At 42.9% G+C, this 12,732-nt stretch overlaps 1 protein-coding gene across 1 annotated transcript; it reads left to right on the forward strand.

Annotated features, from left to right (window-relative positions):
* Window positions 1-2,944: 2,944 nt before the first annotated feature.
* LOC146073021 (olfactory receptor 5AR1-like) lies at window positions 2,945-3,892 on the forward strand. Its single transcript, XM_083180196.1, has one exon. The coding sequence runs from the start codon at window positions 2,945-2,947 to the stop codon at window positions 3,890-3,892; it is 948 nt and encodes a 315-aa protein (XP_083036322.1).
* Window positions 3,893-12,732: the final 8,840 nt, after the last annotated feature.

Genomic DNA, 12,732 nt, shown 5'->3' on the forward strand with positions numbered 1-12,732 from the left:
TCACATAAATTGGCAATTGCTTGCAACTACAGATACAAATCCTTAAAAAGTCATTCAGCACATACATTTTATGGTGTGTAAGTACAGTCTCAGAACTGATTTGGACGCACACACTTTAAAATGTATTGGATGTTCCTCAGAGCCGGCCCTAGCCTAAATGACACCCTAGGCAAGATTTTGGCTGGTGCCCCCTCGCACCACCACTAGTTCCGCCTCTGACCCTGCTCCCCTTTCCCAGCACCATCAACCCTCATCATAGCAGTCATCATTTTGGTGCTCCAACCCGCAATATTTTAAATAGAAACAGTGCACACATTCGATGTGCAGCCCAAACAGGGGTGTGTTCTTGCTAGTAAGGGGCATGGCCACCCAATAGTACCCCCAATTCAAATTATGCCACACAGTAGTGCCACTTTATTCACATTATATCATGCGATGGTGTCCCTTATTCACGTTACATCACACAGTAGTACCACTTTACCTTATATACATTACTCCTCACATTATTCCCTTAGAAAAAAATCCTGAGAAAATATTGTATTTTAAGCACCTCCATGGCCACACTGCAACCCAGCACAAAGCAGTGTGTGCTGGGCAGAGGAGAAGAGCTGCAGCTGCTGCTGTCACTTAAGCAGAGGGGGCCTGGAGCCCCCACTGGGCCCTTCCATCAGACTTTGGCCTGGGTAATTTGTACCCCCCTACCCCTTTCTCTCGGCACCCCCGATAATACCATACAGTAAAGCCCCTTACACATGACACACATTATTAATGTCTTTATAGCCATAATGCCCCGTACACATCATGCCAACCTTTATTAATGCCCTTCATACACATAATGACACACATAATGCCCCTTACACATATGTTGCACATTATTAATGCCCTTATACACATAACACACATTATGGCCATTACACATATGTTGCACATTATTAATGCCCTTATACACGACACACATAATGCCTGTTACACATATGTCACACATTATTAATTTATTTATACATGACACACATAATGCCCCTTACACATATGCCGAACACTATTGCACAACTAACCCACCCGCAGACAGCACTCGCACAGCCGTTAACACTGTGACCTCTGCCTCTGCTTGGATACAGATGTTTCCTCATACATCTTGCCTCAATAAGCCATGCAGCTCCTGGCCAGTTCTGCTAACGTTGGGTGCATTTTTTGCTGAAAATTCGTCTTATTTGCATTGTTAGGTGACCAGCACACACAAGGAGCTTCCGATGATTAAAATGATATGTTGCATAAATATATTCTGTGTGCGACTGTGGCTGTACCTGCATATGGAATGCTATGTTACAGTGATTTCCATGAATACACTATTTCATATGCAGATACAGCCTCACTCACACACATAAAATAGGCATGATGCATATCATTTTAATCAGCAGAAGCTGCTGATGCCCCTAGGCATTCCAAATGCCCTAGGCAATTGCCTAGTTTGCCTATGCCTAAGGCCGGCTCTGATGTTCCTGAGTGGTGACTGTAAGAGGACTTTTCAGATGCATGGACATGGTTCATCTTAAGGAAGTGTTCAAGGATTGGTTGCGAACCCATGCTATTTAAAGGAGGAACATGAAGGAGACATCTCAGTAGAAGAAAGACCTACTACATGTAACTGCAGTACCAGCACTAAGAACGACAATGCAAGCTAAGATACAACATCATTCACGCAAAAGACCAGCTTAGTAAGCCTCAGTTTATGTAGCAGAACAACAGAGGACAAGCAGACCCTTGGCTCTCCCATCCCACAAAATGGGAACAGCATGCCCCCATGGGGCACAGGTGTGTCCCCCCCCCCCCCCTCACACACACCTACTCAATGCTGCTGCATGTCAATGAATCACCAGCAGGGGGTAGCAAGGCCTGGTCTGTGCATGCATAGAACTGACCTTGTACAGCCATGGATTACCAATAACTGGAAATCTGAATGCTGCAAGACTCTTGATTCTATTTCTGAATCAGGATCTCACACTGAGTCACTCACATTGAAGGCCATAATGTGATGAATATCGGCATTTTGCAGGGGGCTGGTGTAATTTTCAATGATGCATCTGATAACTGTGATTAAAGATGTACAAAATGGGATGGTTGTGATGGCAGCCACTCAGAGTGGATGTCCAGCCTGCAAACATTTTGCAAACCTTCAAATGCACGATTGATCACCAGAGGATGGGTTTAGCATTAGCATAAAGTCACTGGTGTATCACAAAGCAGAATTTTAAGTTCTGCACCTGGTATGCAACAAAGCAATTAGCACTGGGTCGGGTAAACGATCGAGCTGTAATGAATTCTGTGGAGAAAGTGAACTACTGTATGTTGTTTACTGTAAGTTACTTTCTAAGTAGAACCCTTTCTCAATCCTCAATCTTTCTTTCATGTTGCCCCCCTGACAGCTGGAGCCTGGGGCCGGTGCCTCCAATGTAACTGGGAGCAATGCCACTGGTCGCAGTTGGATAAACTATGCTTAGAAGCAGTGACCAATCACTAGACAAGCTGTCCTTTGGGAGATTTTATAGATGAGGAACTTTCTAATATCTACTGTAAGTGATTTGCTAGGGATGCATGTGATTTTCCAAGAGCCCACATCTTGTATTTTACTTCTTCCTTTCCTCCTTATAGATTCTAAAACTTTGTTTGCGACACAATCTATATAACTGCTACTACCAAAGTAATATTTGTCAATTTAAAAAATCTGGAAATCTAATATTACTATACTTTTTTCTTTATTCGGAAGGTTGGACGCTATTGAGTTGGCAAAGCTATCATTGAACATGGCACCAATTTTAAACAGATTTTTTTTTTTTCATATTGTATTTGCTTTATTTGCAATAATCAGAGTAAACGATGAGTGTAATTAATAGTTAATGTTCAAAATACACAGATTTGTACAGATTATGCTGCTGAACATCATACAATGAAGCCGAATGACACAATTGTGACAGAGTTTGTTCTCGCTGGTCTTTCCTCTGATCCAAGCCTTCAGCTTCCTCTCTTTGTCCTCTGCTTGTCAGTGTACCTGGTAACATTGCTGGGCAATCTTATGATCATTGTGATAATTAGAGTGACTCCAGCTCTGCAAACACCGATGTACTTTTTCCTCGTGAATTTATCCTTTGTAGACATGATCTATTCATCTAGTATTACCCCCAACACCATGGCCAACATTCTCTCTGTAAACAAGACAATTTCCTTCACCGCTTGTGCAACACAAATGTTTCTGTTCATTGACTTGGCAAGCTCTGAAGGGATGCTGCTTGCTGTGATGGCCTATGACCGGTACGCCGCCATATGTAAGCCTTTGTATTATACAACACTTATCAGCCATGCAAGATGTTACCAACTTGTCTGTTCAATTTACACTGTAGGATTTCTTAACTCATTCATACATACATATTTTGCATTTACCTTACCATTCTGTGCGTCAAATCATATAAGTCATTTCTACTGCGATCTCCAACCCATCTTAAAGCTGTCATGCAAAGATACATTTCTTAATGAGATATTCTTATTTTCTTTTGCTGGTTCTATTGAAATCGGTTCTTTCTTATGTATAATGATTTCATATGCCTTTATTTTATTACCATTATTTAGGATTGGCTCTTCCGGAGGTCGGCGCAAGTCTCTTTCTACCTGTATCTCTCACTTTACTTGTGTAGCTATGTTCTACTGCCCTGTATTCTTCATGTATTTGCGACCAACTTCTGCATACGCAGGGGACCAGGACTGGGTGCTGTCTCTGTTCTATACAGTGATCATACCAATGCTGAATCCCATCATCTACAGCTTGAGAAACAAAGATGTTAAACAAGCTTTGGCAAAGCTAAGCTTCAATAGTATTTTCATATTATTTCCGATAAACTGAGAACATAAAGCAGTTATAGATAACTTGTACAGGTTTGTACACTACAGTGCATTACTGACATTTGTCTGTTACATTCTATAAAAGTACTCCATAAAATAGTACCTTCAATGATGACAGGCAAAGACCCATCTCTGATCTACCTATTCATTGTCAACTCTTTACGATTTATTCTGAATCGTGACAGTTTTAAAACAGGCTTTTTTTAATTAATGAAAAAACAGGTAACTGTGCTATAAACCAGGTGTACAATAAACATTTAATAAAAGACTCACGAATTAAAAAATGAACATCGAAGTGCAATTTGCAGTATATTCACCTTACTTCGACCCCTTTGAAAAAGCTGCATATATGCAGTGAAACTCCTAAGATGCTGTCCCCCATCTTGGACTATTATCCATTATCCAGCTAATTGTTCCGACAAGTCCTGGATTCCTCTTTACTATACAGATACCCGTGTTGCGACATCTCTCCTATCCTGCTGTTAACACTCTGCAACTGCGACAGTAGATTTAGAGGAGGAGGGCATGCCAGCCCCAACTGCCCATATGACGGCAAGGTACCATTATTCATACTACGATTGCGATGCTGGCCCCAAGGAGGAAGGGCTCGCTCCAATCCAAACTGCCACATTCTATAGAGAAGATTCTGGAAAACACATCCTGAGGATTATAAAATAGGATTAACATCTCCAGGACACTATAAGGAAGGAACACTGGTGACTTACAGCTGGACTCAGTCTATGTCAAGTGAATATATTGCAAATTGCACATTGCTGTTCATTTTTATAATATATTGTGTTTTAGTACATGAGTGTTTTGTTAAATATTTGTATATTTTTTGTTCCAATTTACACCTGGTTTATAGTGCTGTTACTCACCTGGTTATTCCAGTTTTGCCTATTGGGGGGGGGGGGGGGTGATGCCCCCTTTTTTTAGTAACAGTTGCTTGTCAAAACAACACATCTCGTAGCACCTTTGATATATATCTATATGTTTTAAATCATGTCCCACTACCTTTGAAAACAATCAACATTTGTCTTGATATCTTAGAAATCTTTAAAAATATACAGTATATAAGCTCAGGGCTATATTTTAGCCAGAATACTCTGTAACGCCATTTTAGGAGGTACTGTATTATGAAAAATTACTTAATTAGGAATGTCATTCCTGCACCACCTAAATATTATGTTTAATGTGATGGAGCCTAGATGATAATATTGTTTCAAGCCTCTGATGAAGGACAGGAGTGTCCGAAATGCATTAGGCTGGTGACTTTTCAAACCTAGACCCACGGTGATACTTGGACGCACAGAGCCTGTGGAGGAACGTGGAGCCGGCACCCTTTCCCTCACTCTTCCATTCTTGGGACCTGTTGTGGACGCTGCTAACCTGGTGTCAAAGGAACTTTTTACCACAGTGGTTTTTACCTCGGTGGTTATATGCCTTTTATCCTGTCTGTTTTTAAGTGTCCTGTGAGACTAATAAATTGTTATATGTTTACATTTTTATGTTTTATGATTTGCAATGGTTTGTGTTTTACCAGGTTAATCTCTTGAAATCAATATTTTTATTTATTTATTTATTAACAGTTTCTTATACAGCGCAGCATGTTCCGTTGCGCTTTACAAAGGGGACAGTGATACAACAAAACAGGGTATTTACAGACAGTCAAAATGTAGGAGGGCCCTACTGGCAAGCTTACAATCTATAGGGAAGTAGTCATTGATGCATAAGGATAGATACTGTATTCTTTATTGCATTGATTCCACCAGAATGCAAGGTTCCGTGACTGGTTCTGGAATTAGATAAGCTTGCCTGAAGAGATGAGTTTTTAGGGAACGCTTATAGGTTTGGAGACTGGAGGAGAGTCTTATTGTGCTTGGGAGGGCATTCCACAGAGTGGGTGCAGCCCGTAGAAAGTCCTGCAGTCGGGAATGGGAGCGAGTAATGAGTGTGGATGAGAGACACAGATCCATTGAACATCAGACAGACAGTTGGATTTTCAGTTTGTATGTGCAACTATTTTTAAATGATTTATCACCTAAGCGCCCATATGCACTAACCCTTACCATTGAATATTGTTTCTTCTGTAAATCTATGGTGATCATCTTGAGTACTCTGGTAGGATGCTCAAGATGCCCAAACACGGTTCAATTATTGTATGCATTATGGACTAGATCGTGTCTCATGCGATTTGCATGTGATGCAATGTGATCTAGTTGAAAAAATATGTGCAGCACATACTTTTTGAGCTGTGCGATGGGATGTGCTTGGGAGCACGCATCTCATTGCACACGGCAATTGTACCATATATGGGAACCTTCAGGGTCCTGACAGGAACCTCTTGTCAATCTTTCTAGATGGGCACACCTTCCACCAGTTGTCTTGCTCTTTGCACTCAGAAAAAAATTTGAAAGAGATTAAAAAGGTTAAAAATGGAAACACATAATGAAAAACACCAGTAGCCAGCAATTATTATACTCCCTGGCTACTCCTGATATTATGAGGCAACCCCATATAAAAATATACATCTTTTACCTAAATCAGTTTTTGATAATAAATTGCATTTAAGTGGGTATGATGGATATTAAACCCCTTGGGTACACTTTGCTCCCAGAACAGGGTACTTTAAAAAAAAATAGTTGGCTGTAGTTATTAGCTTTAGAGGCTGTTTTAGTATATTGTAGCAATGTTAACCCCTTAAGTGGTGGGTTTTTCTGGGGCAGGACATACCTCCCAGGGCAGGTTTTTCCATGCCGCAGAAATACCCACCACAGCAGGTGCAGACCACTCCCCCCTCCCCATCCCTCCTGTCACCCTGCCCCTCTGCTCCAGCACCCCTAACACCGCCATTCACAGCAGTTACCAGGTGGCAGACTCACGGATGTTCGGGCTGGTTCAGGAGGACTCGGGCACCCAAACTTTTCCAAACAGGTCTTGCCGCAGGCGCATATGCAATGCAGCAAATGGTGGCGGGGGCAGCGGCAGGGGAGCTCCGACGTATGATCGATTAGGGGTGCGGGGGGTGGGGTGTTTCAGGAGGGGAGCGACCACTGGGGGGGGGGGGGGCAAGAGGTGAGGCGAGTGGTGCACAGCTGCAGGCACCACTGGTGCATACCTGTATATTGGTAGTATCCCCGTAATTTTTCGGGACAGCCCGCTGCAGCAGCGCAGCTGAGCCCGGAAAATTTCGTGCATACCACTCAAATGGTTAAGGGTGGATTTGAAGATTGGGACTTAATTCCTCATATATGGTTTGGCAGGGATATGCCACATTTTGTAGGAGTTTCCATCCCTCTCTCTTTCCCTTTTTTGTTATTAACCTGTATTTGATAGGAAAGAATCGCAGTTCAGTTGCTGTTTCAGTGAAATTGTATTTAGCATTCAGTACACTGTGTAACCTTACTTCACTACTAGGGTCAGCAGCATTGGTTATTTTCTACCTTGGCCTTTACTGTTTCGGTATGGGAGTACTAGATCTTATGGGCCAGACACACATGCCGATGTGTGCAGGGCGACCTAGCTTTGCTACTGTAGGTCGGGCCGTTCTGCTCCTCTGTCGCTCAGCACACAGAGCTGACAGCCCACAAACAGAGCAACCAAATCAGGCCCTTTCTATGGGAGAACACACTGGGGCTTAAACAAATGTTTACTTTTGGGCATAATTTTTTTTCCACCTTTCAAATTCACGCATCTGACGTCTTTTGAAGTAATGGTCGGGTTTGCTATTCAAATGTATTTTTCTTTAGACGTCTAATCTGTTGTAGTTGTCTTAATTATCATGCCCATTTATTCCCCTTTTTATCTCATGCCCATTTATTCCCCTTTTTTTAATCCAAAGCCCCTGGGGTGCGGTGGCCATGCAAAAGAACTGAAAAGCTGCTGACCTCCAGGGGAAGGCACCACAGAAGTCCTGGGGGGGGGGGCTATAGGTATCAGCGGGCCTTTAATGCCCCGCATGCTGGTACCTGTGGTTCTCCCATGTACCAGCATGTGGGGCAAGCTTGCTGGGACCTGTAGTCCCACTGTAAAGAACAATATTACTTTGTAAAATAGCTATTAACCCTACACCCGGTGGTGTGGGGGATAGCACCGGGATTCAGCTCAGGCCTGGGGTGCCCTGAAAACTACTGGCCTGGGCTGACTAGTTAGGATGGGTAATGCCAAGCATGTCCCCTGGATATGGCATTACACCCTCTGCTAGTGGAGCCTGGTGCTGTTCCATAAAATATAGGGGACCCCACTTAATTTATTCCCCATATTCTGGGGACCAGGGACAGCTCAAGAGCCCATAGCTGGTACTCAAAATATGGGGGAACCCCACTCATTTTTTTCCTGCTAAAAGTGTGTAGACAGAAGAAGCTGCGGGAAACAGTCATTGGTTCGACCTTATTAAGGTCAACATGCATTGAGTGGACCACTGAAGGTCAACATCTGAAATTTACTCTATGGGGTATTCAAATCTTCAGCTTTGGGCATCTATTTTTTTCTAAGTCTATTTTTCAAAGTCTATGAGTTTGGTAGTGTGCAACAAGGTTCATGGATATGTTGGTGCAGGTTCAGCAGTGTGCAGCATACTAATGTACAAGATATTTAAATGAATGTGTTGATACTGTTTGTATAGTGCTCTGCATACAATAAGGTACTGGGTATGGAGGTGTTTGCCATTTTTGCATAGTGCGTTGTTTTTAACAAGATATGCCGGTGCAATGGGAACAGGGAATAGAATGCAATGAGAGGCATGTATGTATTGGTGCTGTGGGAATGAGCACCTAGAATACAAGGAAAGGCACATAAGTGGTGTCACTATGGGAACAGCTCATAGGATGAAGTTTACTAAGTATAGATGGGAAAGAATGTACTCATTCGTAACCACCCAATGTTACATACGGCCGTATACGTGCGACCGACTGATTTACAATTAGCCAAATGTTACTGATCAGCCTTATGTAATACACCCGCAATAGAACACTGGTCATAGTGTTCTATATGGTCGCAGATTTACCATAATTTGTATTGGTGAATTTGGAAATTAATTTACCAGTAAAAATGTTTGGTTTGTATTTGATTGAATCATGCATGGATCAGTCAGATCTGTGCAGACTTCCAAGTTTAAAAAATAGAAAAAAATAAAAATAATAAATTTAAAAAACATTGTGGGACCCCCGTGCCCGGCTATAACCAGCCTCGGGCTAATTGAACCGGTCCTGGTTGTAAAAATTCAGGGGGACAAAAAAGTGGGAGTACCCCTGTATTTCTATAACCAGTACCAGTCTCATGGGCTTGTTTTGGTTCCAAAGATACATGGTGCAAAGAGAGTATGGATCCCCCTTAACAAGGTCTGGGCCCAAACAGTCAGCAGGGCCCAACACAGCTGGGGAAACTTTTTATTAAAGTTCCCCTGGCCAAAGCATTAACCTCTGTCTGCAGGGACCATGGCGTAGTGGGTACCCCCCAACAAAGGGGTCACCCATCCAGGGCACCCCCTGCTTTGGCTGAAACACAGGGCTGTCTCCAGGGCCCATGGATGGTAAATCACAGTTCTCCTCCTACTGGCTGGTAAATTTAACATTAGCAATAATACACATATGTGAACACCCAGTAGTGTACAGTATATACAGTATATAGAAAACTAGAGTAGAAGGGATCCCACCCCTTTATAGCAAGGTTAAGTATGGGGAGTCTAAACACCAAAGTCACTATAGATGCCCAGCAATAAAGGGGTGACTACAATGGGCCAATGGAGAAGGGAAGATTGCCTCCCTATAATATGTCCAGAGGTTTGCAGAGTTATGCAGTGGAAGGTTTAAGAGAGCTCACACCAACCGATGCAATGCTTCTGCCACCTACAAACTCTTCAGCACTACCCGGGATGCAAAGCACCATATTGGGCTACGATCTTTGTATAGGGGTCCGGCTACTGCATGACAAATCTGCCACAGTGGGCCAGGAATCCGTGTCCCCTCTTCTCTAGTGCTGTCTTCCAACTAACACAGGGGATCCCTTGTGATTCGTCTGTCTAGCTGTGTGGTCATTCGCAGTGCCTGTGAGCTCTTGTCTGCTGCTGTCCACTGTTTCACTCTGGATGACTTCAGGCTGGATGGGCTGTGGGGACTTTGGGCCTCATTCAGGTTAATTCGCTCAGACACACATTCGCAGGCATCTGACTGCACAACACCCACTCGCACATGACCAGTGAAGGCATGCCTCTAAGCCACGCAAACCCGTTCGTTTGCATCCAAAGACAAAGGAGAGTGGCGTTACAATACATGTACGCTAAAGTGTTCAGAAGTAACTCGGACATCCAGTGGGCACCCGATCGAATACGCTCTGCGGGTGTTTCACACGCCCCAGCACGAATGCGCTCGCAAGTCTTTAACAATTCATTAATCAATTCATTACTAGCCTCCCCAAATTGAACTGGTAATTAACCGTCATTACCTGTCTCTTTCTAGTGTTGTTAATGTTTCACTTTCCAAACTAAGGGCCTTATTTTGGTTCATTCTTTCTGTTATAACAGAGGGTAGTGGGAAAAATGCGCAATTGATTTATAGTAGTGCAGCCTGCTATTCATTAAAGAGGTACACCACCTCCAGATATATATGGCAAACAAAATAAATGAATAGCTGCGGCGCAAGACCATAAAAAATGTATATCATACAAATCAGTATAATGATCTTTTATTTCCAAAGGGTAAAAGCAAAAACAGAATGCAAAGATAATTTTGCAGTGATGACAAATATTGCAAGGATAATGTTGCAAAAAGACAGGTAAAATTGAAAATATACTTAAAAATATATATCTCAGGACCAGAGACATGCAGTGGGATCCAGGGAATATAAAGCAAAGGTACCTCACCCTAGAATGGGGTTGCGGTGGGCTATTACTTCCGTTCAAGTCTGCGGCACCACCGCAGGTGGCTTGAGGTAACTGGTTCCCGGGAACAAAGTGCTAGTGCATGCAAGGTGCTGAGTCCATAAAGTGCATCAGTGTCCAGTTGTGCAACGCGTTTCGGAGAGGTCCACTCTCCTTCCTCAGGCTGAGGTACCTTTGTTTTATATTCCCTGGATCCCACTGCATGTCTCTGGTCCTGAGATATATATTTTTAAGTATATTTTCAATTTTACCTGTCTTTTTGCAAAATTATCCTTGCAATATTTGTCATCACTGCAAAATTATCTTTGCATTCTGTTTTTGCTTTTACCCTTTGGAAATAAAAGATCATTATACTGGTTCATTCTTTCTGACAAAATACTTCTTAGATGGGCAAAACCATGAGCACTGCAGGTGGGGCAGATGTAACATGTGCAGAGAGAATTAGATTTGGGTGGGGTTTTACTTCAAAGTGAGATCTATATTGCAGTGTAAAAATAAAGCAGTCAGTATTTTCCCTGCACAGAAACAAAATTACTCACCCAAATCTAATTCTCTCTGTACATGTTACATCTGCCCCCTGCAGTGCACATGGTTTTGTCCATCTAAGAAGGATTTTGTCAGAAAGAGTGAACCAAAATAAGGCCCTAAATGGGCCTTATTTTGGGCCCTAAATGGGCCTTATTTTATTACAGTATGTGTCTCACAAATGTGTTGAAAATTAATGTGTCACTGTCATAATTTTTTATATTTTTGCTTAATTGTTGTGGCTAAACCCTGATGCTGATCCTGGACTATTTGCATGTTTGTATGAGAGTTGACACATGTCGACTTGTTGTAATTATCTGTACTTTTGGGCCAACATGACAGGCACAATTGTATGTTAAGGTTTTATATTTTAACATGGCACATAAAAGCAGCAAGTAATACTAGTGCAATTATGGGTAAAAACAATGAAAGATATAAGAGATATGAATGCAGATAATTGTACATGTTTAAATTGCAAAACTGTGCTTCCCTTGTGGCTGCCATGTAGTTAGTTAATTGATTAATGAGAGAAACTTGTATGGTAGATGGATGAGTATTGTGTGCAGGTGGATGTATTTGAGCAATTATGCGTGTTGATCGCCCGTGTGAATGTGGGGTCGAGACGCGGCTGACTTGCGAGGCGTGAGACTTACTTTTACAGAGTGAATGATTTTGAGCTTGATCAGTCAGAGCACACACACAATGGAGCGAAGCCATCACCCAGCACTTGTAGTCACCACCCCAGTATATGTCCCGGTTCCTGCCCAGTTTAGCCCAGTTTTGTGGCCACGCCCATCCATACGCCCACATTACGTCTACGCTGCACAAGCTCATTCGCTATGGTATTTCTACTTGGAAGGTCGCAAGCGTGCATGGTTGCCCAAACCTGCACATGCGCCTTGTGATTGGTATGCATGCGCAGTGGGCTAAGACATGCTCTGCGGATGTATTCATGTCCAAGCGAGGCAATCAGAATAAGGACCTTTATCCAGCAGGCGATTTCTCTACCTCGGTTATCCTCTGACTCCTCAGTCTTCACTCAGCGGTGATGCCCTATTTCTGTGTCTGCACCCTCCAGGAAAGTAGTTACTCAAGTCACTCCAGGTCTCTGCATTCTACATTGTCATCTCTCTCTCTCTCTGGCACTGCTTTATCAGTCTTCCTAAGACACACCTTTCCATGGATGCTATGGGCTCCTCTTTTACATGGTTTATTGGGGTTAAGGACCTCCTCTCTCCCCTGGGCTCCCTTACCCCACTGGCTAACTAGCCCCAACAATTGGCTGCCCTTTTCTAAGTTTGCATTGCAACCTGGGGGACCCAATTACCAAGACTCCAACTTTCCCTCTCTTTTTGTGTTGCCGGGGAGCCAAAACCCTTCCAGCCAGAGCTCACAGGGTCACAGAAAGGTCAGCCCTGTCAGACAGAGATCTACAGAGGC

The sequence above is a fragment of the Crinia signifera genome, chromosome 4, assembly GCF_055691185.1.
Source record: "Crinia signifera chromosome 4, ASM5569118v1, whole genome shotgun sequence".
In the NCBI taxonomy this organism is placed as follows: domain Eukaryota; kingdom Metazoa; phylum Chordata; class Amphibia; order Anura; family Myobatrachidae; genus Crinia; species Crinia signifera.

Excerpts from the sequence above, each read along its gene's own strand:
- LOC146073021 (XM_083180196.1), top strand. The coding sequence starts at position 2,945 with ATGAAGCCGAATGACACAATTGTGACAGAGTTTGTTCTCGCTGGTCTT.